This window comes from Pyrgilauda ruficollis, unplaced genomic scaffold (genome assembly GCF_017590135.1).
Source record: "Pyrgilauda ruficollis isolate IOZ18807 unplaced genomic scaffold, ASM1759013v1 scaffold29, whole genome shotgun sequence".
Classification (NCBI taxonomy): domain Eukaryota; kingdom Metazoa; phylum Chordata; class Aves; order Passeriformes; family Passeridae; genus Pyrgilauda; species Pyrgilauda ruficollis.
Window position 1 is genome coordinate 2,194,057 of NW_024524266.1, and position 26,924 is coordinate 2,220,980.

General features: G+C 36.1%; 1 protein-coding gene across 1 annotated transcript in view; it reads right to left on the reverse strand.

The window, feature by feature from the left end:
* MYO16 (myosin XVI) overlaps positions 1 to 26,924 on the reverse strand; it is a 275,699-nt gene that overhangs the window by 180,166 nt on the left and 68,609 nt on the right. The window contains exons 5-7 of the mRNA XM_041472384.1: positions 24,063 to 24,171; positions 10,174 to 10,298; positions 6,240 to 6,365 (exon numbers count right to left, since the gene is read on the reverse strand). Of these exons, the coding sequence (XP_041328318.1) occupies positions 6,240 to 6,365; positions 10,174 to 10,298; positions 24,063 to 24,171 (360 nt within the window). The remainder of the gene's footprint in view (positions 1 to 6,239; positions 6,366 to 10,173; positions 10,299 to 24,062; positions 24,172 to 26,924) is intronic.

The window sequence follows — 26,924 nt, forward strand, 5'->3', positions numbered from 1 at the left end:
ATCCCAAAGTGAGCTCTGTGTTTGAGGAAACTGAATGTAATTTGATCTGAAGAGAAATGCAGCTCTTCTACCTGAGTACAATCACAAATTCCAAACATGAACAAAAAGACTAAAGAGTGAGATATGTCTGGATAAAACATGTTCTAGAGGATTTTATAACCATAAATTAAAGTCTCCAACTACTTGACAAGGAAAATATTTATTCCCTGTGTGACTATAATCTATTCTTTTTGAAACACTAAGCAAGCACCCCCTTCTTTAGGCACTTCTGACTGAAAGCATTTGTGGAGTGTGGTTGCAGAAGTTCAGAAAATGCATTCAAAGGAACTCCTGTGGCAATGGCCAAACTTCATGAGATTAAGTATCATTTCCCACAATGAGTTTATAATCCATCTACACTGAAGCAAATTCTAGCAACAGACGTGGGTTTTTTGTTTTGTTTTGTTTTGAGTGCCACATGCTCTTAAAGAAAAAAAAAACAATCTACAGGTCATAGTTGAGTGAAATTACTAATCTGTTTTGGTAATGATGAGCAAATTAGTTCCTATAATAAGAGGATATATAATCTGAATTTAAGCAAGGAGCAGGGTCCCTTTTACAATCTGAAATAAATGTTGTGTTTCGATGAACTGACTAATCAGAGGGGTATAATCCAGATAAACCAAATGTGTATAACGGAGAATATACCTACAGAATGACAATTTCACACATTTGAAAATGACACAGGATGCATATAATTTGCTAAGAAACATGAGGTAGACCTGAGGACATCTATAAGTTGTTTTTATTTATGTGGAATATTCCCAATTTATCTTGGAAGAAATCCTTGCTGGTACAGGAGTTACTCTTGCAGAGATTCAGTCAGCAGTTGAACAAATGTCTTATCCGGTTTTTTTTTGACATCATGAAACCCTTTAAACCTCAAAGCCAGAGGCTAAATCTGTCTTACTGAGTAGGAGGGTGCAATGGAGCAAGCTTAAGTATCCCTTATAATCCACACTGCTTAACTGTTAGCTCTCCCCCTGACTCTCCTTTGGACCACTCCAAGCAGCTCTCTAGAAACATGACTAATCTCCTACAGAGGAAACTAGCTTTAAACAATATGAATGTGAGCCAGGCTGTTGCCTGGCTTAATCCCTAGTCCTCTTTTATTTAGTGATTTAACAGTTTAGACATAAGCACATCCCCCAAGGATAAAATTTTGGGAGAGGTAGTGTTTAAGCTACTGCAGAGTCAGCTCTGACCTGCATGTCTCTGATATCTGTTTGAAAGGTGACATTTCTGTGATAAACAGCAAAGAAACAGCTTGTGCCTGGGAATTGTGCCAAAGTACCCAAGGCAAATGTCAGAGCTGCAGCCTATTCCCACCATGGGGAGGGCGAGTGTGCGCTCTCCTGATCACAGGAGCTGGAAGATGTCCAGCAGGGACAGCACTACCAATGCCAGATTACTAGCTGTCCACAAAGTAAATTCAAATTAAGGGGCCAGCCTGAGAAACACAAGTAGCCCTTCTGCAGTTGGCACCAGAGCCAGCACGGGCAGGGCGGTGCCCAGGCGACCACGACGTGTGCCCTGCGCTGGTGTGACAGACAGCAACCACAAATGCACCAGCACTGCCCCTGCTGTGGGACAGGGACACAAAGAGCTCCAGCTGCCATCAAAAACAGGGCTAAACATGTCTATGCCCAAAAGGCCCTGATAAATTTACATAGGCAACACTAACACAGTCTAATTTCTTGAGGCTATCTTTGTTGCCTCAATAATCTTATTTTGAAGAGGTTTTTGTGTGTCACAGGCACAGATTTGGATGTGTGTTGTAAAGGTTGTTATTTTCCATCATTTTATTAGGGTAGAATGACTAAGGTAAGTAACTCTGACCTTAATACCTAAATAATATCAAATGTTTTGGTTATAATGTTAACATGCATTAAAAACACAAAATTGCTTTTACCCTTAATACTTATAGGGGGGCGGGGGAGGAAATGATAGCAGTCCTAGAAAATCAGAATGACATTGTTTAAAAATAGGTCTATTTTTTAATGTTTGCAGACTAGTAGGATTTCAATTAGCAGTCTATTACACTCATTATTAACCTAATCTGTTTCTGTAAAGCAGATTCTTGTCCTACAGAGACTGACCTTCAGGCAGTAGCCTCAGATGCTCTATTCTGTACTCAGTAGCCATATCCTGTACACAACCCTCAAACTCAACAGCAATATCCTGTACTCCTATACAAGAAAAATATTCTGCTTTGGATCTACACATTCTGTCACTAACAGGACAATTAATTTATCATTCACCCATGCTCTGTTTTAATATTCAGATCAATAATGTTTTTACATGGTAAATTTATCTATTTATATTTTTTATTATTTACATTATATGCAAATATTTGTAAAGATAGACACAGATAATATTTTTTTTCAACACCAGATAATACATACTGACATTTAAAACTCTTACTTATTCCCTCTCTGGAAACAATACAACAGCATTCTACTATGCTTTGCTTGTGGTAAGATTTTTGATTTAAATATCTAACTCTACTCCTCCTCTAGGATTCCCTCTGTACAGCTTTATGTTTTCCAAATATAAGGTATCAGCTCCATGCCCCCTTCATGATGACTGGGGAGACCCAGAACACCCGTGGGCATTTGCTCCATCCTTTAGCCCCACACTTTGATCTGGATTCCCCATGAAGGATTTAAAAATGTTCAGATTACACCTCTGACATATGCTAGCTGCCCATGACTTCTATAACCAAGGAGGGTCAGACCTATAAGCAATGAATCACCATCCCTATTTTAAATGCATCTAAAAATTTAAATTTTTAGAATTTTCTGAGTTGTCTTCTAAAGGTGATTCTTCCCATTAGACAAGAAAAAACTTTGACTTTCTCTTTAAGTTTAATCAGCTAAATTTAGTTGAGAAGAACTCCATCCAAAATAAAAACGGATTTGCCGTTACGAAGGAATCTCTACAAGCCAGGTTTATTATAAGGTGTGGATGCAATGTCTTTCACATGATTAGTTCACTCAGATTGATGTATCTTTCACCAGTAATTTTACATATAAATTACTGTGGAAGACTGAGCAGTAAGATTCTTATAATCCACTTCATTCACAACTTGAGATTTGTAACAAGAAGTTTACAGTGCCTTTATTCTTTATAAATTTCCTCCTGTGCAGATGCAAATTAAATTTTCTCACTATAAATTTAAAATTTACACAGTTTCTTGGGTGTTTTGTTTGTTTTTTTTTTTTTTTCTCCAGGTAATGTAAACAGTACCATCTCCATTATTGCTATGCTCTTGCAAATAGCCAAATGTGTGGGCTTTTTCCCATTTTGTGTATTTACAAATATAGAGCAGTCTAGGTAGAGAGCTGAAGTGCTTCAACTTAGTCTGGATATTATTCTAAAATAGAGTAACAATTTCTTAGTATCCCAATCTTTTTTTGCAAGACAATATGTAAAATATATACATGCAATGTATGTACCATAAAATAGCTCAAAAACTAAATCTGTAATTTGTATAACTAATTTAATAACATTTTATTAAGGTAAGAATCTTCTCCACATGAAAAATGCATCTGCAGCTGTTTTGTAAACAGAGAAAGCTATCAGTTCTTAAGACTCCTGTAATATGATATTATTCCAGTATTGGATGGGGTTTGGTTGCAGGTAGTGCAGCACCAGTGCTAGAAAACTATCCAATGACAATGGTTTACAACAGGTTTTCTGAAGTTTCTGTGACCACTCATTAAAGGATCATTGCTTATTAGACAAGCCATAGGACAAGTAAAGGTTATTTTGCTGTTTAAATACATTTCTGGAAGGACAGAAATCCTCCCAAGAACTTAAAAGGACAGCAAACTAAAACAAAATATACTTTATGACAGTCTTTTAGTACAAGATATTTATCACTGTAGCAAGTTTTTCAAGTGTGACTTTTAAAAAAAATATGCCACAGATAAGTGTTAAAAGAGTGCGAAACTGTAAGGGATCAAGTCCAGAATTTCTATTAAATGCTTTTTCAGGGAACATTAAATTTTTTTGCTAAAAAATAACTATTTCCTAATAAATATATTTTAATTTAAAAGAGACTATCCAATTCATGTCTTATCTAAAGTTATTTCCTTTCTGCCAAACTACTTTTACCCAAAATAGGAACAATGCTTATATTAGTCTACAGTTAATTACTCAAAATGGAATTATAAATACGGTATGCATGTGAATTCATTCTAAGGCTAAAAGATATCTTTAAAATTTTCATCATAAGAAAGGAAATTTTAATGATGGTGTAGTTACTGAAAGAAGCAGAATATATGCAATAAATCCCTTTAATAAAGGAATTTAAATTATTTACTTGTTTCTTTCAAACAGAATCACATGAAAACTGTATTTATCTTCTTAATAACAATGGCAAATTATATATAATGATAACAAGATATTTCTAAACTTTATTATTCACTAACAATACAAAGGGAAGATATTTGGCCTGTATTTAGCTAATTTTAGTGAAGAAGTGTACAATGCTCCTTCATGGTCTTTGTCTGTGTGTACCCATGCTGTTTGTATAGAGACTAGAGCAGCTGGTCCCTGACTCCTCACTGAAAACTCCTGAAATAGTAAGAATTAACACTATTATCATCTGGGATGTAAGGGAGATGCAGCCCAACAAAAGTGCTAACAAAAAGGATAATTTCAAAAATAGCAATCTGAGCTCTTAGAATTCCTCAAAAGGAAAGACATTTTTTCCATTAGCCACTTTCAACTACAAACTTTACATGTACAGGCCTGTTTTTAAAAGAAAAATAGCTGCCTTTACAAGAAAAAGAGTATTTTAAGTCATCCTGAGTTAGTGTTGGAAACATATGCATGCTACACACACATAAGGAAAGGTAAGTCCTTTCCCAGCCCTTTCAAGTGATTTCTTTCAAGACCTCTTCAACTGAACTCAGGTTTAGCTTTACAGTAGAAGAAATGTACAGCTGTAGTATAACCATATTGTTGCAGTACAAAGCCCTAACTTGTAAGCCATCCTAAAATGTGAGAATAAGAAGCTCAAGACTGCATCACGGCTATCCCTTACTTCTGAGTAAGAGTTTTCCTGCCCTACTGAAGTCTGAACACAGGCAGAGTGAGTGCAGAGGGATCAGTGAGGGTAGTAGAACTGAAACAGAATTATAGAACAGCACAGGGTAAGATACGATGAGAAAATTAAATCTACAGTAAATTCAAAAGACCCCTGATACCTTACTTGCTAACAAAACTTTGGTTCCATATATCTTTGTGTGAAATTTTTCTCTGTAAATTTACACTACCTGAAGTTATTGAAGATACACTTCAGGCCACATATGTGTTAAATATATATATATCCCAATACCTTAATCTGTTATGAAAATATGCAGATCTTTGACGCTCTATGAAAGAGCAGGCACAGAGTATCTCAATAGGAGAAGTCTATTACCCATCAGAACTAACTAATCTAAATAAACACATTATTTTTACTCTATTACTATAACTTTTGCTACATTTTTACTATTTTCTTGTTATAAAGTGTATTATTTATTTTCTGAAGTCTGAGCTAACATGTATCACAGAGGTTTTTAGAAGACACCTATGAGTAAGTGGTGATTTGTGAGCCCTGAGGTGAGTGGAGAGCCGTGAAGAACTCTCCTAAAATGGTCAAACTGTAACAAAGACTCACTGAACGTGTCTGGGGAGACTAAGGATAAAAGAGAACTGAAAAGGTAAGAAAACTGAAAAAATATTAAGAGAGACAAGTCATGTTTAGGCATGGCCTCTAAATCCCAAACCCATGACACCCTTCCACAACTCAGCGACTGGAAAGACTTGAACACAGCTGCTAGATGAACCTTGGATATTTATTCACAGAAATACACAGAGCAAAAATATAAATAAACTTTGACATTAGACTGTAAAAAAATAAAAAATGTTTATTTTGTCTTCCTTTCAAATGTCAATGCAAACCTAGTTTTTGCTGCAGACAAACTGTTGCTGGTGGTAGATTGAGCTGTTTTGGGTTTTACCAGTTTACAAGTAGCTTTACAAGTTGCATTCTCAAATGGTCTCTAATATATGAGATGCCAATCTGTATGACATGAATGAGGAAGTTTTTTGCATTAAAGAACAGTCTCCCAGACTTGAAAGCATTTGCTATTGCTACAGAAGACTACCACAAAGGAAAGAGAATCAGGTGAAAAATCATGTTTTACCTGTCCATACTTTGCAGCCAAATGTAGGGGTGTCCAGTACTGATTATCCACTGCATTGAGGTCAGCCCCATGATCTAGTATCAGAGATGCAACATTCTTGTATCCATTAGCACAGGCCACATGCAGCTGCAATATAAAAGTTAAATTTTGCATATATTAATAGCTTAAAGAACTCATCAATGGTGTGCTACTTTATATATTTACTAAATCACAGTTATAGCAAACACAAAATGTACATTTGATTACTACAGGCTAGAAAACCACTGTAGAATCTTTTTTATAAACAAGATACACCTGAAAAAAAGTAATTCTAGCTTTTTGTGAGCTACTAAACAATCTAGTCTTATCACTTTTTATATAACTTCAAGCCAACATGCTTTCAAACACATTTAAAGACTTAATGAGCCAAGGTAGAATCATCGATTTGAACAGAGCTTGAGCTCTCTTTGAGCCTAGAACTTTCATTTGTAGAAGTTAAAGTATCCCAGATTTAAGCTGACACTACTCCAAAATTAATTAATTGGCATATAATCAAACCAAGCGCATGGACACAGCAGCACAAAATTAGTGACAAAAAATATTTCCTCAATTTTGAACCATAAAGATTTTATTTTCTATACTTGCATTGCTTCCCTAGATACTTAATTATTTTAATTGGTAATTGTTTAAGCAATTTTAGTTGATTTTCTGTATCTCTATACTTTATTTAAGAGTCAAAGTGGAACAGAAGGAGGGTGGAAAATGCAGTAACAGAGTGAGAGAAACTCAGGTCAGCAGTCACCTCAGGAGGTCAAGTAGTGCGACTTGCTGCTAAAAAGGGAGAACTTCAAAGGTAGCTGTGTTTGCTCAGGGCTTGTCACTCTGAGTAGAAAATACTGTAAGAATGATAAAGTGTGAAAACTGTAATGCCAAGAAAAGGAAAAAAGAAATTCAAAAATAACTTTATTAATGGCCAATTTGAAGAGCTAGACACTATCTTTTGAAATGTATTATTATTTAAGGCTCTGTATGTGTTTGGAATTTACATCAGCAATCAATTCCACTATATGTTAGTTATAGGATGAGATTTTTTAATACAAAAAACCGCAGCAGCCATGTGTTGTTTTATTTAAAACAAATAGCAAGTGCGCAAAATAAATAAAAAAAACAATATAATACCAAACATGTCACGTGAACAGAGAAAAAGGGAAAGACATAATAGGGCAACAAAATTATTTTCTCTCATAATAATCAAGCAGAAGAAGAAAATGCAATAAGGAATCCTATATCAGGGAAAATATGTAATTTGCAGGTTTTGGTAGAAATGTTATATGTGGTGAAGAACTGTTGAGGCACATATTTCATATGATGAGATTGACCCAGGTTACAGTTTAGTGGTCTTTACTTTCTCATAGTCCTCTACTGTGATTTCAAATATTCCCTTCACTTCTGGGAACAAGGGGGACAAGGCCTGAATTTGGAATTTGGTAAAATATAACTGATCATCCCAGTCAGAAGAACTTAATACTCACACTCCTACAGGAATAGGGCATAGGAATATTGCAGAAATTGAGAAGTCAGATTATAGTTGGTCCCTGTATCCCCAAACCGCACAGCCCAACTGCATGACTTTTTCGCCTCCAAGCGTTGTTAGCAGAAGATATTATTTTTCTGGTGATTTAAATGGATGGATAATGGCAATAAAAAGGTCTTGCAATAAACCTGTTACTACAACTGTGCAGTTCCAAAGTCACTGTAAGAACAGGAGAGACTAACATGAGAGTTCAGATATAATTTCCCTTACCTGCTGTTTCTGGTTCAACTGCATACACAGAACATGCATAAAGTTTTCACTATGAACACGATGGATGCAGAGGGAAAGAATACAGTCAACTCATCCAAAATCTTCCCTTGAAAAGGGTGCAAAACTCCCCTGGGAGCCAAACTTTGATTCTGAATGCTATGATCTCCAATGTACAAAACCCTCAAATTTTTCCTGTAATTTGGCACAGCTTCATGGTGGAGGGAGGGTGTGTTTTAACAGAAGAAACTATGGTTTCTATCCAGACAGCAACTTGACAAGTGCTATTTTCAAGCAGTGTAAAAGCTCCTAGGAAATATTTTATGGTTTAAATATTTCAAAGAAAAACAATTACAGGAGAATACAGCAGAAAAATTTCAGTGTCTGTTGGTACTGCATGTGCACAAATGTAGTTGTTATGCGTCAATGAGAATGTATGTATTTATATTTTTAAAGCAACTTTTTGCTTGATTCATCTTAACTTACACATGGACTTTATATATATATATATTTTGTCAAGAGAAAACAAAACTGATTTGAGACTTAAAACAAAGATATTTGTCTTTTTTGTACAGATAGATGTAGAGGAACAAAACCCTATTTCCAGAACCCTCTGATATCCACACAACATTCACAGACTGGCTGACTCAATAAATAAAGAATGAATAAAGAGAGAATTGTTTAAGAAATTCTGGATTTTCCATCAGTTTGTCAAATCTCAAAGAAAAGAAATCTCAAAAAAAACCAAAGTTACTTACTTTGTATCTATTTCTTTAAAAAATCAGATTCCAGCATAAAAGTTTATCATGCAAAAAGTATCTCTTTTGTCAACATTCTACTAAGCAAACAGCAAAATCCCCAAAGTAGCTACAATGTTCTTCTCCCAGTATTTGCAGTTCTGTTAAACATCTTTCAGAAACATATTTCAACTATTCCAGATAACTACAGGAAAGGTTTTATATATTTGGATTTATTTAAGTTCATAACCCAGTTTAATTCAGACCATTCTGATTAAAACAGCAATAGAAGTTAAGTACAATAGCTATGTGATTTAGCAGCTTAAATAAAAATATAGGAAACTGGAAGGTAAATTAATGCTTTTATGAAATAAACTAAAACTTCTGCTGTTTCTTCCCACCCCTTCCCTGCTGTCCTCCTGTTTTTAGATACAGTTAACTGCCTTGGCGTTGTCACCCCAAAAGTCAGTGTTCTGTTTCTGTAGAGAGCCAGTGGCTGGATTCAATCCAGGTAAGAGGCTGATCACTTTTTCAGTTATAGCTTAAACACTCTACAGGTATTAAAATATGGAATAATTTAGTATATTAATTCAGTATCAGGCAATGTAATTCAATGCAAATGCAGAAATGATAGCAATAATTATTAGTGCTCTAATTGTACTTGTACAATATTTGCAGAAAAAAACCCAAGGTACTTTTCAAAAAGTATTCAATATATTAATGCTGCTAATTTAGCATTTATTGATTGAATGATTGATTGACTGACAATGGTGTTGAAGATTTTATATGCAGAGGGAACATTCCACAGACATGCTATGGAAATACATGTGAAATTAGAATTTGACAGCTGAAGAAATACAATTCTAACAATACAAATGGATAGATCTATTTGCAAAAAAAAAAAAAAAAAAAAAAAAAAAAAAAAAAAAAAACCAGGGAATAAAAAAAACAAAGCCAGTGACTATAAATAACACGCAAATTTAGGAGTAGGAGTACTTTTCCATGTATATAGTGAATGCTTCAATACACTGAATCAAGATTGGATTGCCACAAGAGACAGTGTTTTAGTAGAGCTCAGGTAGAACATGGGAGCCAAAACCAGGGATCACTGAGTGAAGATTCAGCCCCTCTCTCACACAGAATGTCAGAGATCACATGTATCTCCTGCAGCTTTAAACTATGGTGTTAATATTTTTAGTATTAAATTTTACTTTGCATATTGTGGTCCAGGAGAATTGTCATTGAGTTGTGTCATTACCCTATTTTAAAATCCATACTATGCATGGAATTGACACACATCTATTTTCAAAACACCAGGCAGAACCAAAACCCTCCTAAGAGAATTGCCATGCAAACATGCTGAACTTGTTGCAACACATGCATATTCCCAGGGTGATGATTACATGCTGCCACTCACCAGGGTAACTCCTTCATCATTCTTTTGATTCACACTCCCTCCACTCGAGATGAGCTGTCGGACATCTGTAAGCATTGTCATAGCCCTCTGGATCTTCATTTGGCGTAAGGAATTCAGCTCTACACCTGGAAAAAGAAAAGGACAAAACCTTCTGCTATTTTATTCATCAATCAAAGAGCAGATATACGATTGTGGGTTCTGGGTTTTTAAAAGCTTAATCAACATTTAGTATATATTTTTGAGTGTTTACTTACCTGCAGTTACCAGAAAGTCTACTCCTATATTTATCAGTTGATGTATGGATGATTTAAGTCAGTGAGCAACATCCAATAAACCACCCTGATCTCCTACTGACCACAAGAGCAGTTGCAGATAAAGGAGCTGCAATGTCATGAAACCACTGGGAGCGTGAAATAGCTGTGATTGGGAAAATAATTTAAAAATCTAAGGATGCCACTCAAGTGTTTGGGACTTATTTAATTTTTGTTGTTCTTGTTACATTCTTTCAGCCCTCCAAATACATCACAGCACCCAGAGCAGTCCCTCAAATTTGGTGGCTGAACTGCTTGAGAGAGTGAGTCAAGAAAATGACATTAAAACTCAACACTTTTTTATGTGCCTGAGTTATTTTTGTGTCAGCATTGCTACTGAAAGAACAATTGTCAAAGAACAGTATTAAAAAGAAGTTAAGTAAGGCAATTTATAACCAAAAGAAAGCATGGTCTCCAGTCTGAAGAGGTTTAAAATAAGAACCAGGATACAGCAATAGTGTGAAGTGATTAAATCAGCAACTGGCTGTGGTTTGATTGGAACAAATAACCTAAATTTGGGCCTTCATTCTTCTGCTTCTAGTTCCATGTGGTTATTTAAATACATATACAGAAAATGAAATTTGAATATAAAAATTCTATTCTGGTCATGACATAGCAAAAAATCATATGAAGAAATGATTTTTTATTTCTTTTCTACATTTGTTACTGAGTTGAAAAATGACAAACTATAAATTAATTTAATGAATATGTATTTAATAATGTTTTACCTTCAACAGTTCTTAAAGTTCCTTACATTACTAAAAAAACTGAAGCATGTTTCAGGGTAAAATCATATATTGAGTTTCTTAGTTTTAATCTGCCCTGTAGAAATGGGTGCACATTTATACCCTTGCGTAAATGGGTGCACAATATGTAGTTCATCAAAGAATTCAATTTTTTTTCCAATATGCCACTGTATATACAGCTTTATGTTCTGTTGCCTGCAACACTTGTAAGAGTTTCAGCTCTGAAGTGAAATGTTCAGCTTGAGCACTGTCTTCCTATTCTCTTATTTTTAGACCTGTCACCTAAATGATAGTTAAGAACACCAAATGTAAAACACAAATACCAACATGAGATGAATAAAATTTCATTTTCTGTACCTAGATCAAATCTTTTATGTGCATGTAATTAAGACAAACAAACACATACATTTATATACATATATGTGTGTGTGTGTATATATATATGGTACTGATGGATTAAAGTAGACGATGTCCCCAAAGGAGAATGTGTTTAACATCCTACTGCCTGAAAGTTGCTAGACCAGAACACAATGCCAATTTCACAGTATGTTCTCAGTGCCTCCTAACAATCAATGTTTTTTGTCAGAACTAAAGCTTTTATGCCTTCATCACATTTCAGAGTAAGGATTTGAAACTACCTGATGACATTTACAGACTACCAATGCTGCATGATGTCAAGTAAATATTTTTTTTTCCCTTTCTGTTTCTACCCATTTCCTGCTTTTTGCAACAGTAAATTAATGGTTTAACACTTTTGTCTCAGTGACAGAACTCTCCCAAATACCTAAGGGCAATATACACCCAAAATTAATTATCATTTTCAGTGTTGACTTAACATTTTAAACACTCAACATTGAAGACTGAGTAGACAAAATTAAACTTCACTGGTCCAGATGAAGTTTTTTCTAATGGTTTCAGGTAAGGAAGATTAAAGTTTAAAAATAGATGAAGCATTTTATACCTGATAAAGGCAGACATGCTTAAAGTACTGCTGACAGAACTTATGTCAATTTTTTCTTTCTCTTGATATGTCCAGTAAACAATTAGAAAAAGTTTTGGGTTTCAAGTAGAGAGGAAAAGGGTGAAAATTAATTTACTACCTCTTTGTCTGAGAATACCACAAACACTAAAAAAATGAAAACTAAGTTCACAATCCACAAATTAGAAATACAGTTTGATTTTCCCAGGAAGAAAAACTGAAAAATGAAAAAAAAAATCAAAAACACTGAGAGTGAAACACAGCTATTATGAGTTTGTTTCCTTCATCATGTTTAACATAAATTACAGTAATGCCTACAAGTTGAGAGCAGAGGCCAGCTGAGTTCACTAGCAATTTACTACTGACTTACACCCAACACAGTCAGAGAATTAACATATCAGTACACTGTTATATTAACAGTGAAATATTGATCCTTACTCCCTGTAAATTGCCTTTTATAGAACCCTGATGTGACTTATCTGGGGCCACAAAAAAACTAGCCATTGAAAAGTTAACTCTGCTCATGTTCAAGGGAAAATCAAGAAAAGCATTCAGTTGCATTAATTGCTTAATAATTATTTTCTGTCATAAATGTAATGCAGCCATGAGCTCACAGAAAACACATAAACCATGCCACAGAGCAGCAAAAGTCCCAGTCTGTGTGAATGCGAAACCTATTCAAGACAGCTTTACTGGCTTCAACCTAATAGTTGTATAAATGAATGAAACATATTTTAATAAATAAACAGAAGTAAACCAGCCCAGCAAGAGAGGTACCAAAGTGACATGCTTCCACAGACTTCAATTTTAAAATATTCAGAGTCAGTCTGAAAATGCTACAGAAACAATAGAGTTTCCATTTCTCTACCTTTACAAAAAATATAATGAAAACATGCAAAAACAATCTGTTTCAGTCTTAGAAGCATAGTTGAATTCCAAAACCCAGGAGGTATTAGGCTTCAAGCAAAGACTTCTCTGGTGGGGAGCTGAGAAGCAGATTTATCAAGCATGCACATGTATCATTCTGTGAGGCTCAAACAAGGACCTTGTCAATAATTGCTTTCCCTTAATCAAGTTCATAATTCTGGGGAGTTCGCTCTCCCTCCCCGGGGTGTGATACTTTCCAGGAATTTAGATGGAACAAAAAATGCTACTCATACAGTAAGTAACTCTCACTGCCTGAATTAAAGAGTGACCTTCACATTGCTTTTCAAAGGGGAAATGTGGTTTAGATATTCAGCTGAAATGGGACGACAGCCAGCATGAATAAAAAGAGGAAGAAAAACACATTGGCATCTACTATGGGAAAGGATTCGTATTTCAAAAACTGGAAAGTCAAAAAAAAAAAAAAAAAAAAAAGGCATATGATGGAAAAAACACTCCAAATATCCTGTAAAATCAGAAGAGCTACATGGTCACAAATTCTGCAGGAGATAAGATGGAGAAGGAACAGTTAAAACAGCAGCGACCCTGCAGGGCACACATTTGGTGATGAGTATCAGCACTGATGTCAGGCAGGAGCACAACCCAAAAGCTACAAAATAAATTACCTCTTAGTGTTTAAGAAAATCACCTGACAAGGCTGTTTCATGTGCTTTGGCTGTCTCACCTCCTCTGGCATATGGTTATAGAAGCGACAACCAGAAGGAATAGAAAAACCTCAGATAAATAATGCAAAAGTAACTTCCCAAAAATTTCAGTGATAAAGAAATACAAGGCAAACAGAACTGAGGGTTGCTATTAGACACATTTTTCTCACAAATTCCAGTACAAAGTGTGCAAGGAGAACACCCATTTCTGGGACCAGTACAAAGGAAAGCACTGAAGCACTCTGGCAAACACCCACTGCACATACCCCCAGCAGCCACTCTTGCTGTAGTATGCAGGTCTTATTCTCCAATAGGCTTTACATTCTTAAGGAGAGGTCAACAGCATTTTGTCTTGCAAACACAAATGTACATTAAAAACTTGCAATGGCTTTGAGAAGCCAATCTCTCTTCTCACACTTGAGTTTTCTCTCACTCTTATCTATATATCTGCCCTTCCTGCACAGACCTGTAGCTACATCAAGGCTCTTCACCCCATGCATGATGATCCTCTCTTACTCTTCTATAATTCAGGGGATACCACAGTTTAGAATTCGTATTTTTCTTCTGCACAGAATAGAATAGGATGTTAAAAAAATTAATCATGGTACAACTAATTTTAATACACTGAAATATCTGGATGTATCTACTATTTTATTTGCTTAAAGTTTTAGAAAGATTTTTCTGGCTGCTTACTAGATATCTTTGAAAAAAAAAAACATTATTTTTTGCGAGATTACATTGTTCAATAGCCCTTGTGCATATCACTTGGCATTATGTGAATCTGATTCCAAAAGGTCAGCATATAAACAAACACATGCCAGCAACATTTGCTATGCGAGAAGGAAAGCCAGTATTTTCAGATTCTGCAAAAGAACCTATACTTGTAAAACTACTGAAGCCTATAGCTCTAACTCACTGCAGCAGTACTGACTGATTGTTGCTGGAGGGTTTTGCCTGACTGCCTTTAAAGATATCATTACATATGTTTAGTGAAGCATCTTTAGTTCCATAGACTGGCTTGGGGTGGAAGGAACCTTAAAGATCATCTAGTTCAATACCCTGCAATAGGCAGGGTGATTAAACTAGAAAATAAACCTTTCACTAGACCACATTGCTCAGTCTCATCCAACCTGGCCTTGAGCACTCCTAAGGATAGGGCATCCACAGCTTCTCTGGGTAACCTATTCCTGTGCCTCACCATCCTCACAGCAAGGAATTTCTTCTAATATCTAAATTAAACTTACTCTCTTTCAGTTTAAAACTAACTGTCCCTGTCCTGTCACTACATGCCCATGTAAACAGTCTCTGTCCATCATTCCTACAGGCTCCCCTCAGGTACTGGAAAGCTGCAACTAGGTCACAGCAAATCCTCTTTTCCAGGCTGAACAAGCACAATTCTCTCAGCCTTTCCTCATAGGAGAGATTCTCCATCCCTCCAATTATCTTGGTGGCATCCTCTGTACTCATCGCAAGAGCTCCGTGTCCTTCCTGTGCTGGGGAGCCAAGAGCTGGATGCAACTCTGCAGGATGCACTCTGCAGAGTGGAGCAGAGGGGCAGAACCAGCTCCAGTGACCTGCTGCCCACACTGCTTTGGATGCAGTCCAAGGCACAGTTGGCTTTCTGGGCTGATTAGGTTTATCTGCTTCTAGTCTGAATATGCTATCAGAAGTGAAGTTCCCACCTCCTCCTCATGCAGATATCAGAGTGACAATTCTCCCACTCTAGTGAACATGCTTTTATTCCTCTCTCTTCTACAATAAGGACATTGATGATCCTTTCAGCTAAAATTAGTTAAGTGAACTGTCTCTTAACTTTTATGGAAACAAAAATATTTTTTGCAATTTATTTTAAAAGGCCGACACATTTTCAAGGCTTAATATTAATGCATTCATTTGTGGATATGTAATGCATGTTTATTATTTTATTTGTTATATTAATACTAGAACACAGAAGCAAAATAAGTATACCACTGTCTGTGGCTATTTGTGGTAAATATCATGTCTGAAATGAGATCATCACAGATGGTATTTCTACACTACAGATTTTACTGTAAGGTTTTAATAGGCTATAGTTAACTTTTTGTGAGAGAGCAGTAAAAACAGGCTACTCAACAAATGCAAAGGAGGCAGGAGCTGTGGGTGAACACAGGCCAGGCAGGTCACCATCCTTGCTGACCAGGGAACAGCCCCACAATACCCAAAAAAGAAAATTGAGCAGGTCTGGTGATGGGAATCAGGGCTACCAGAAGTTCTGTGATTGCCAGAACAGCCACCAGTGACAAATCCAAGTAAATTAGATGAAGCTAGGAGTCAAGTCAGTGGTCCAGGTTTGGGGTCAGCAAGGATCATGGCTGGGCACAGGACTGCCTCAAGCAAAGACCTGAGACTAAGTGTGGCTCCAGAGACAAAGGATGGGTGAAAAGTCATGACAATGCTGCTCCCAGCTTTGCCTCCCAGCTTACCTCCTTCCCATCCGACAGCTCCCAGGTCACAAGGCCACCACAGCTGGCCTTGAGCTCAGGCAGCCAAGTCCCTGGGAGCAGGGGTGGAGGAGAGGTCACTGGGTCTGTGGGTGCACTGCAGGCACTGACATTTTTTTCCATCTTGATTAAGGTTATAGTTTTATAAATTCTATAAAAAAGTGATCATATGCTTCTGATGGTAATGGAACAGATTATTTCTTGATAGATTGTTTAAAAGGATACTGAAAGGGCAACCCCAGTTCCTGATGTTCTTCACAATCTTTTTTCAAATCTTAGCAAAGCCTATTAGTCAAGTCTGTTTTCCTTCTAACATCTGTTAGAAAACTAGATCATAAACTACTGGCTATAATTTTAAATGTTAATTTCAGTGTTAAAAGTCTGCACAGTGAATTTAAAGGTTTTCCCTTTGATAGAAATTTATGGGTGACATGCTGCAAGCACAAAAATATTAAGAAAAATCTAAGACTTCAAAGGCCCCCAGGAACTAGAAAAAATTAAAAATTAAGGTAGCTCATTCACACTTATTTTAGAAAACACAAAGACTGAAGGAAAATAAACATTCTCAACTATGAAATTTTCCAATGTGTCACATTTTCCATGTGCTTCATTTGAAAGGACCTACTGAAATATTTCATTTATTCCTCTGTTCTCACTAGCAACACCAACACCTAATCCCTACCATCAATTAATCAGGCTCTCTTCAGAAAATATATTTTTTGTGTGTGACAATCATATGGGTAGGTGGTTCCCAATCAACAAGAATCAAAGGGAAAAAACTTTGAGCCACCCTGAGGCTGTTTTGTTTTGATTGCCTATTTTTCTGTCAATCTACTGCATCAATATTGCTGAAAGAAAATTCGTGAGCATAAATCAAGATCATGGTGCATATGGTTCTAAAACAGGAAATACATTAGGGAATTTAGTTTTAGCTGAAGCTTGCTGATCTTTAGTGCTAACAATCTGTATGTGTTGGCATTTTAGTCAGTTCTTACTGGAGTATATTAGCAATAATTCCTTAATGTCTGTGAAATAGTTTGAAATATTAAAGTCTAGACCAGTATTTTTCTGAAATAATATTGATTTATATCCCTTTATTTTCTTGACTGCACTGAAGAAACTCTAAGGGTTTTTCTCCTCTCATTGCATTACTAGATCTGTTCAAGGGTTTCTGTACCACAACCTCAACACTAAAACATTTTGGTGTACACATTCATCCTTTTTTTAACTAACAACAAATAATCCCAATGAAAAATACACACAACTAGGATCTTCATTTTGACCTTATTCTCACAAAAAGTGCCAGAGTATTGAGAAACACACACGGACATGTACTGTCCGGGTGTTGTGGGCTGTAGGGGTGGGTTATGTGGGAGAGGCAGGGGCTGTCCCATCAGCTCTAGCAGACCCTCAGCAGCACACAGCTGAGCCTGGCAGCCACATGTGACCCGTGGCAAAGCACACAGACACTCCTAAAGGAGCTCCACTCCTGAAAAAACCCCAGAACAGAGCAGAGAAAAAGTGTGAACAAGAAAAGGGGCAGAGAGGGAGACTGCCATGTGCCAACTCCCCCACCTCCGTGTGCTGCTTGTGATGGTAGAAGAGTTTGGAGTGAAGAAGTGAAGCCTGAAAAGAGGGGAGGAAAAGTGTTGTTCTAATGTTTGTCTTTCTATTTCTCATTACCTGAGCCTATTCCAGTTGACAAATTCCACCAAGCTGAATCTGCTTAGCCTGTGACATTAACTGGTATGCAATCTTGCTGTCCTTGTCAGGAAGGGAATGGGTAAGCATCTTTGTGGGAGCTTTTACTGCAACCACACCAGATTTTATGGATAACTTCAAATTAACTTACAGTTTCATTTTGGTATATCTTCCTATCACATTCTAGATTACTGTAAGGTGTCAGGTTTGCAGTAAATTTTTCCTTAATCCTTGCCCACTACTTTTCTAAATTAGATTTTTCTGCACATGTCATATGCCCCATATGTTGTTAACTGTTGGCTTCAGGGAAATTCTCCTTATTGTAGTAAATGACAAGTTGGCTATTTCTGGCTAATGTTAAAAGCTGTCTTCTGTGTAGGAATCTGTACTAACATTTAGCTTCTTTTTTTTTTTTTTTTTTTTTTTTTTTAATTCTACCTACTGCTGCAAGGCAGAAAAATAAATTTATTTCTTCTATTTTGCAGCTGAAGAGTAAGGCGTAAGGCTTAATTCCTTTGCTAGTAAGAATTTAACAAACAATGGTCTATATTTGCAAAATCTGCAAAATATTTTAGCTGATTTAAACCATACAAAGCCACCTAAATGGATATGGCGTGCACATGATTTTTGCTCTATATGCAGTTTTCTGAGGCACCTGAATATGATCCTATTAGTATTCAGGGAACAAAACAGACCCATTATTCCCCCAGCTTGGAATAGCATAATAGATTTTGCTTAAGTACATGAAATCTCTGTTACCATCAAAGGTCAATAACATTTAACCAGCTATTTTAAATTCATTTGCTCTCACAGAAAGTGAATAATACTGTGTAAAATACTTTGCAGAAAAGCAATACCCATTTTTTCTCCAGTACCTGTGTCACAGTAGAAAAAGGAGTACCATCCATACCTCTGGGTAGATATGTTATTTAAAAATAGTCAGTCTTCAAAAAATAAAATTACAACAGATGGTTTTCTTTTGCTTTAGTAATTATCTGTTACTGCATGAAACTCTCACTACACAACAGACAAGAAAGCCATTACATTTGCTGTCAGATCCATGTGATATGTAGACAGTTCTTTAAAACAAAAATATAAATGTCCAAATATTCTTTTCTCAGGTTCAACAACAAGGCTGATGATCTTGGAGTGCACAGTTATCCTACCGAAAACTGAAGCCTCAGATCTTGGAGGAAAAAAGAGAATATTATTTTGGAAATTAATTACAGTGAATGCGCCAACTCCTATGACTTGGCAAATACATAACCAATAACTGTCAGTCATTTTTAGTTCATAGCTGAGTCTTGCAATCCACTATACAAGTAAACACCAAGTAATGAAATGAACAAAAATGTTGCATTCTTCAAAGTATTAAATATTTATTACAGACTAATGGGAAAGAAGGAAACAATGATCATATACCATAGTCAGAGCTCCACTGACACAGTTCTACAATAGACCATTCTGCCTCCAGAAACAGGGCATACACTGGCAGTCATTTGAAGTTTGATTGTTTTAAAACACCATTAATTACTCAAAAGATTTGTCTTAAAATATAAAGCTGTTATTAGCCAAAACAAAGGTTATGGAAGGTGCTGAGTGGACTTTCTTGATGATTTCAATTATCATTCAGGTTTAGAATAAAGCAGGACAAATAGTGAAAAATCTATCACTTTTTTACATTATATCCTGGGTGATTTATGATGCTGGTATCCCCACTTGTCTGTTCTGTTAATGCTGCATATTAAGTTCTGCACCCTAAGAGTGGTTCCAAGAGACAAGCAGGGGAGAAGAAGCACGGAATTGTTATCAGCAACTGCGCTTGTGCCCCCACATCCTACTTCTGGACTGTGTTGTGTGCAGTGGGAGGAAGCTCTCCTTTGCTTTTTAGTTAGGTTTTTAACTAGCTGAGGTAGATGAGTTCTTTGGACTGTTTTGTTTTTTATTTTTTTGTTTTGTTTTGTTTTGTTTTTGTGTTTTTTAATTTTTTTGTTTTGTTTTGTTTTGGTTGTTGTTGTTGGGTTTTTTTTGTTTTCTTTTTTTTTTTTGTTTGCTTGGTTTTTTTTGGTTTTTTTTTTTGGTTTTTTTCTGGAACTGATTGGGCCTGCTCTGGACTGAAAACCCAGAAGAACACCAGGAGCTCACATCTGTGGCCCACTGGGGCTTGAGACATGGAATTTTCCAGTGCTGGAGGGACTGATAGGAGACTGAGTGAGCCAAGCTACACCCCATGACAAGGACTTTCTGAATTTGCCATCTCTTCAGAACAGCAAGAGGTTTTATTGTTCAATATTACTCATTTTATATGCTTCTGAATACTTTGCTTGTTAAATAAACAGGGTTTTTTCCATTTTTCTTCAGGGAATTTTTTTCCAAACCAGCTGGGGGAAGGGCTGGATGAACCTGCTTTCTAGAGGGACCCTTTTAGAAGTTTGTTTCCCAAATTTACCCTAAACCAGGACACATTATTATTTTCATTTCACCTCTGAAGAGAGACACTTTCTGAAAGTAAACAGTGAATGGATATGAAGCTGAAGGTGTAAGAGGCAACAAAGAATATTTCAAATGAAAACAAAATGAAAAGAAATTACATAAAAATGCGTTAGCAGTGGAATGGAAGCCTGGGGAGAAGTAGAATCTCCAGTCCTACCTGGCATACTCTCAGTTTGCCTTGTCTTGGCAGATGTTGAAATCCTTTAATAAGTCATGACTTTTGTTTCACAGCAAAACAGGAACACCAGTAACATGAAAAACTGATGACATCTTGGCACATAACAAATTTAGCAGCTTTTACTGGTGTTTTCCTTGTATCTGGTCAAATTAATAACCTTCTCTTCTCTACAGGCAGCATTTCCTAGAAATGAACTGTTGTTGATAGGAGTATAGACTACTGAATAGGCACCTACTCACAGACCTGTAAATTTAAACATCCTAAAAGTCATCCTACACAGCAGACTTCTATGTCCCAGCTGGCCATTCTGGGCTCCCTCCATAGCACAAGGAAAGAAGCAGGCAGTTCAGATCCCAATTCACGTGCCTCATTACAGATGCCTACCTTCAAAGATCTCTTTTGCTCTAAGAAGGGTTTGGTACAGAGTGGCTACCACATATTAGATTTAGATAAATCAATCAAAATGGAGTCCTTGAGCTCATGAGCCCACTAGGCTTCTGAATGCCTCTTGGACATAACCTAATATGATACAGTTTCACACACTTTCCTAAGCATAAAGCAGGATGCTGTATTTTCCCTTCTATCCTCCATTAGAGATATCTTAAATGAAACTTACAATACGCCAGAATTATTACCCAGCAGAAACAATGCTCTTAATATACAGAGGATGTACACCTCAAATTGTGTTCTCTTAGGTAACTGAAGTCTGCTGATGTCTTTCTTCAGTCAATAATTACTTTCAGTATACTATGTAACATTATTTATATAATGTAATATAACAGCAGAGAAAGCTAATTTCTGTACAGGAAAAGAGAATATTTTGATGAAATAGTAATAATTTCATTAGACTTCAGTAATAAAATTTCCACAAAACATTCTCATGTTATATTCCTTAACAGTAAAATATATATTGAAGTTTTCTGGCAGTTGCTAGATGATTGCAATATTTTGTACTCATGGTACTCATGTGCCCTAACAGATCATTTACAAGCAGCACTCAAAGAACTAACTCCAGTAACTGTTTTAAAATATATAAATCATTAAAGGCATCCAAGGCCATTGTTATCACTTATGGCTCCAGGCCTTCCGCAGAGTAAATTAAGTTACTTCAAACAATGAAGAGCAGTTCAGCCAGTAAGATCTGTAGTGAAATTAAACAGATACAGTGAACCACCACAGTAGTAAAATCTGTAAGAAGTTGTATACATACTAGACTTCTAAGAAGTCTAATGTTTCTAATTAACAATGTTTTCTGTGGCTTCAAAGCTACTTGTTCCAATCTTACTTTTTTCATCAAAGTAAATTGATAGCTTCTGATTTTCTCATTAGCTAAGCTATAAGCACCTAATTTTACTTTTCTCCATGATCTCTGCAATTACAGGCAATGATTAGAGTACAGTCTACTCTACACACAAATTTCTTCTTAATATTGTAAACCAGGATGCACAATTGAATGGAGAATTGAAACATGAAAATGAAAGGAAAATATTTTAGGAATGCAGGGAAGTTCAGAGAATAGGGAAATATTCCTTACACATTGTATTTAAAGGCTGAGACTATGGTTGGGTGTTTCTCAACACCACAGGCCAAAGATGGCATTTACTACAGGATCAGGTAACCTTGTATAAAGAGGCTTGGTCCTGACCTTGCTCTGTGTTGAGGTACTCATATGCAGGTGTGCATGGGGTTTGTTGCCACGAGAACTTCACCAAAACAATGCACAGAGAAACACTGAGGCTGGGAAATTCAAAGTAATTCATACTTATACAGCTTAATATCCTTCAAGAATCTCCTCCTCAGTTACTATTTATCTTGGTAGGCTATACAAATATTTCATAGGTACTAACTAAATTTCAAAAGTCAAGTGCAAAATAAGGATACTTTGAGCTGCCTGTTGTTACAAGAATAATACTAGCAGACCAAGCAAAGCTGATGAGCATTTTGACACTGATTACCCAAAGGCCAGGTTTTCATGCACTACTGCAATTAAGGGGTAGGATTGATCTATCCTGACCCTAAGACTTATCTAATCTAACCCTAAGACTTGTCAACTTCTGTTGACCTATTAGTCAGCAGAACAAAACAGTCCTGTAAGTCAATTCTCTTCACCCAGCCAAGTAAGAACTAGATGAAGCAATGCATGCATTTCCTCTTTCTCTCTATTGACCTAAAGGTCTGGAGGATTAACTTAAGCTTATCTACCTAAAGTTAGTAGAGGTAGATGTCACCGTCAAAATATTTAAGTTTTTTTTAATTTGGGAACTTCCAACATTCATAGAATCACTGTTTAATTAGGAATAGTGCCTCTCCTTTCTACTGTAAAAGAGATGCCACTATAAGCAGACTACATCTTGTATGTTACAGGAGTTTTGCATGTTATCTGTTAAAAACAAGTCAAAGTATTTGGAACATTTAGACAACAAATATCTGTGTTTGTCAAGATAATCAAGCTTTTAGAAGCTAATAGCTGCTTTGCCATTAGAAAAATCGAAAACCAAAGCTGTGTAGACACTGCCACGCAAGTAAACAAAATCATAAAACATACAATACACTGGGCGTGTGGAGTGTAGGACCTGACACTGATTTCCTTGACGCTTTCCTTAAGTGTTCATTAACAGAACATAATTTAACTTAGTTTATGTTAAAAAGAATCCTTATGTGGAGGCAATGTTGAAAATAGAATTTTTTACATTATTGCTCATTGTATTTGCTTAATGCATTTTCCTCAGTGTTAAGATGAGCCACATACACTATTAAAACAACCTCTCATAGTCTCAAAAGTAATGCTAGAAATCTCACTTCAGAACTCTTATCTAAGTTTGGAACTGATGAACAACAAACCCAGTTTTTCAATACCAGTTCTATAATCTATAACATATTGAGCATAATTCATAATAGAATTATGCTACAGTATTTTCACAATTTAAAAAACCCCTAAACCAATACTAGCATTTATGAATGAGTAATAAAGTATCATACACATTTTCATTCAAATTATTTGCAAAGATTTGTTTATTTAGCAGTCTGTCACTTGAAAAAAATATTCTCTGAGACTTTAGATGGAAAATGAAACAAAATGTGAAACCTAGTCCTTGAATAGTTAAATTAGTTGCTTTAAAAGCCTCTATATCACTGCAGTTTCTCTACTTTTTACATTTACTTACATTCTAACATCTCCATAAAAAAGGTCAAAAGCAGTTTTGACAATGACAACTGCCATTAACCTTTGTTGGTTGTTCCAATTTAAACACACTGGAAACATTTGTGGTTCCAAATCATCTTCCTCCCCTTCATCCCCAAACTGATATAGTTCAATTGGCTTTGGCATGACTTCCATCAGGTCAATACACATCCTTATTATTTTTATGACATGTTCAATAAAACCATTCCAAAATCTAAAGAGCTGACTTACCATTTTCTTCCAAGTACATCAGAAGGATGCTGCTAGATTCAGTCCCTTCTACAGCATAATCAAGTGCAATATTTCCATTAACATCTTGCAGAAGTACATTTGCTCCAGCCTACAGACAAGAATTAAAAGCACTTTAGGTTTTTGTACTGAAATCTCAAAACACAACTGGGGTTCTTACATGATCCTACTCAAAAACATTTCAAAGCTGGTGTTCTTAGACAGCAGGCTGATTATAAACTGAAACAAAACCAAACACACAAAAAGGCAGAGACAAAATGAAGGACTCCTGAATGTCAAAGAGGCTGCCTTTGTTTGAGACAGCTGACTCTGCTGCCACACTATCTGTCCAGTCTGGCTTTGCTACACAGATGTCTGAGTTGCTCATCGGTGAGTTTTGGAACCACCACCATTTGCAGCACAACACTTCAAGTCAGCTGTCACTGACTACAGTCTGCCTCAAAACACTCCACCAGTAACCAGCCGTGGTCAAAAGCTGACTGACAAGCAGCACAGACACCCCTGCAGCAGGGATGGGCAGACAGCTGGCCTGGGTAACCTCGTCAGCTGGCCTGACCTCTTAAAGCCTCATCCATCAATCCAACCTCAAAGAAAACCATCCATTGCTAAATAAAATTGCCTTTTGTCACCAACTGGAGACAATGAAAATGAGCTTGATAATTTCAACTGTAGTCTCTAAAGAAGCCAGGCTGAAATTTCTCTAAGTTTCATTCAAAATTCAATATAAATGAGTGACAACTAGGGAGCACCCTTGGGGCTGAGGGGTGGTGAAATGAACAGATTCATGAGAAGCTTGAAAAGAAACCACCAGCATGGTTGTATTTGCCATATTAAAGATTGTTAATGTAAGAATTTGTAGGAATTTTTTTTTTTTAAGTAATAAAGCTGTCATCCTTGAAAATATCATAAATGTCTGGTGGGCACATAAGCTTACATTACTAGTGTCACATTACTAGTGTTACATCATTAGAAGTTACATTACTAGTGAATTGCCATGTATCTTCTTTAAGAGGTTGTAACATTAATTAATTTTAAATTTCTCTCTATGACTTTTAACGGCAAGGAATTATGAAATAAGTGTGACCTCAGGTAAATTTAATTACTTTTCTTAACAGCTTGTATGATAAAGAGTTTAATAAAAATGAGAATTGCCAAGGACTGCCTTTCTTAAAACCACAGCAGCAGAGGTCAAATGCAATATGAAATCATTAATAGAAGACAGGACTGTTTTTTTCAGGGGCTTTCTCTGTAAATATTGTATAAAGAAAAATTTGCAATAGGCTCAGGTTCTGGCTCAGCTTGGAATATGACACAAAAAATTAGCAAGTTCATGTAAGCTTTATGTTATCAAACTTGAAGCTGAACTGTTAATCTGAGGTGATCTGAGTTTCCAACACAATGATCAGGGGACAGACAGGCATCAAAAATTACTCACCTCAGCTGTCTCAAGCATCTCTTACATCCTATTAGACCACATCCTATGCAGCAAAATAATGTGTCCTCCTACAAAACACATTACTTTCTTCTAGCCTTATCTTGTTGCACTGATTATAAGGGGAGCCCAGAGAGCAAATTTAGATGAAATGTATTTCTTCTGAATTTTTAAGTGAAAGTAGATGAGAGGATTTGACTTAATGAAAAGGAATGGAAGGAGACTTACAAGTGTAAAATCTCACATTCATTATAGTGAGAATATGAAAATAAATTTCTACTGTCTGTCCTGCCAGATAAAATCAAAAAGATGGTAAGAAATCAAATAAAGGGTGGATTTGAAGATTATGGTATCTTTAAAGGATGGTTTAACAACTATTTATTACGCTTGTTCCACCACTAGGAACTTTGATTTTTGTTGCTTTCTACTCACTGACCCATGAGAGTTTGTTGGTGATAAGGTAGAATTATGAAAGCAAAACAATTTCATATCTCATTACTTTGCATATAAAAAAATGCACAAAATCTTGCTGGTATCTATTCTTCCTTGCATGTAGATAATCTCCAGGTAGTGTCAAAAGACCATTTTCTTCCTTGTTGAGTTAAAAAACCAAAAGACCTTTGACATATCAAATTCAGGAAAAGTAAGATAATTGCTTTGGTCAGCAGCACACTTTTAATTAATTTCTAAGATGCAATATCACAGAAGGAAGGATATAATATGGAATTACTCATCTCCAAGTAATTTTTATTGGATATTTCTATATTAATTTATTGATAAGTGTTTGCAATGCTCCCAAACAGTTTATTTTATGGGTTTAATAATAGGCATTTTTAATATGGTGTATCATCCCTGCCTCCCAGCTCTGCACCATCTGTGAGCTTACTGAGGGTGTGTCTCACTGCCCACATCAGGAATGAAGACCCTGAACAGGACTAGACCACTACTAACCAGGGGCTGTACCGCTAGTGTGGAACACATTGCAAACATCACAGATATTGTATCTCAGTTTAGATTCTGACGGCCAGAACTGCACTAATGAACTTGAGTGCTCTATTACATACACAACCTTGCAGGCCAGACAATAAGAAACCCAGATTTGACTAGAGACAAATTCAGATTTCTGAATATAGTCCTACTTTTTTCTTAGATTTCTGTTCACAGCTCTTGAAGAAAATATTATATTAGTTTCCAAATTTACATGCATACCTTGTTTATGTTCTAAATGCTATTCCATATTTATTCTGTTTCAATGCAACCCACTTGAATTCTGCATGCGGTGCTCAGTGTATGTGGAAAGTTACTGGCTTACTTATTCTCAACACATCCTCATTCTCTAGTCATTTGTCAATAAAAATTATAAATATTTTGCAAAATTTTATGCACTATATTCCATAAATACAAAAATTATT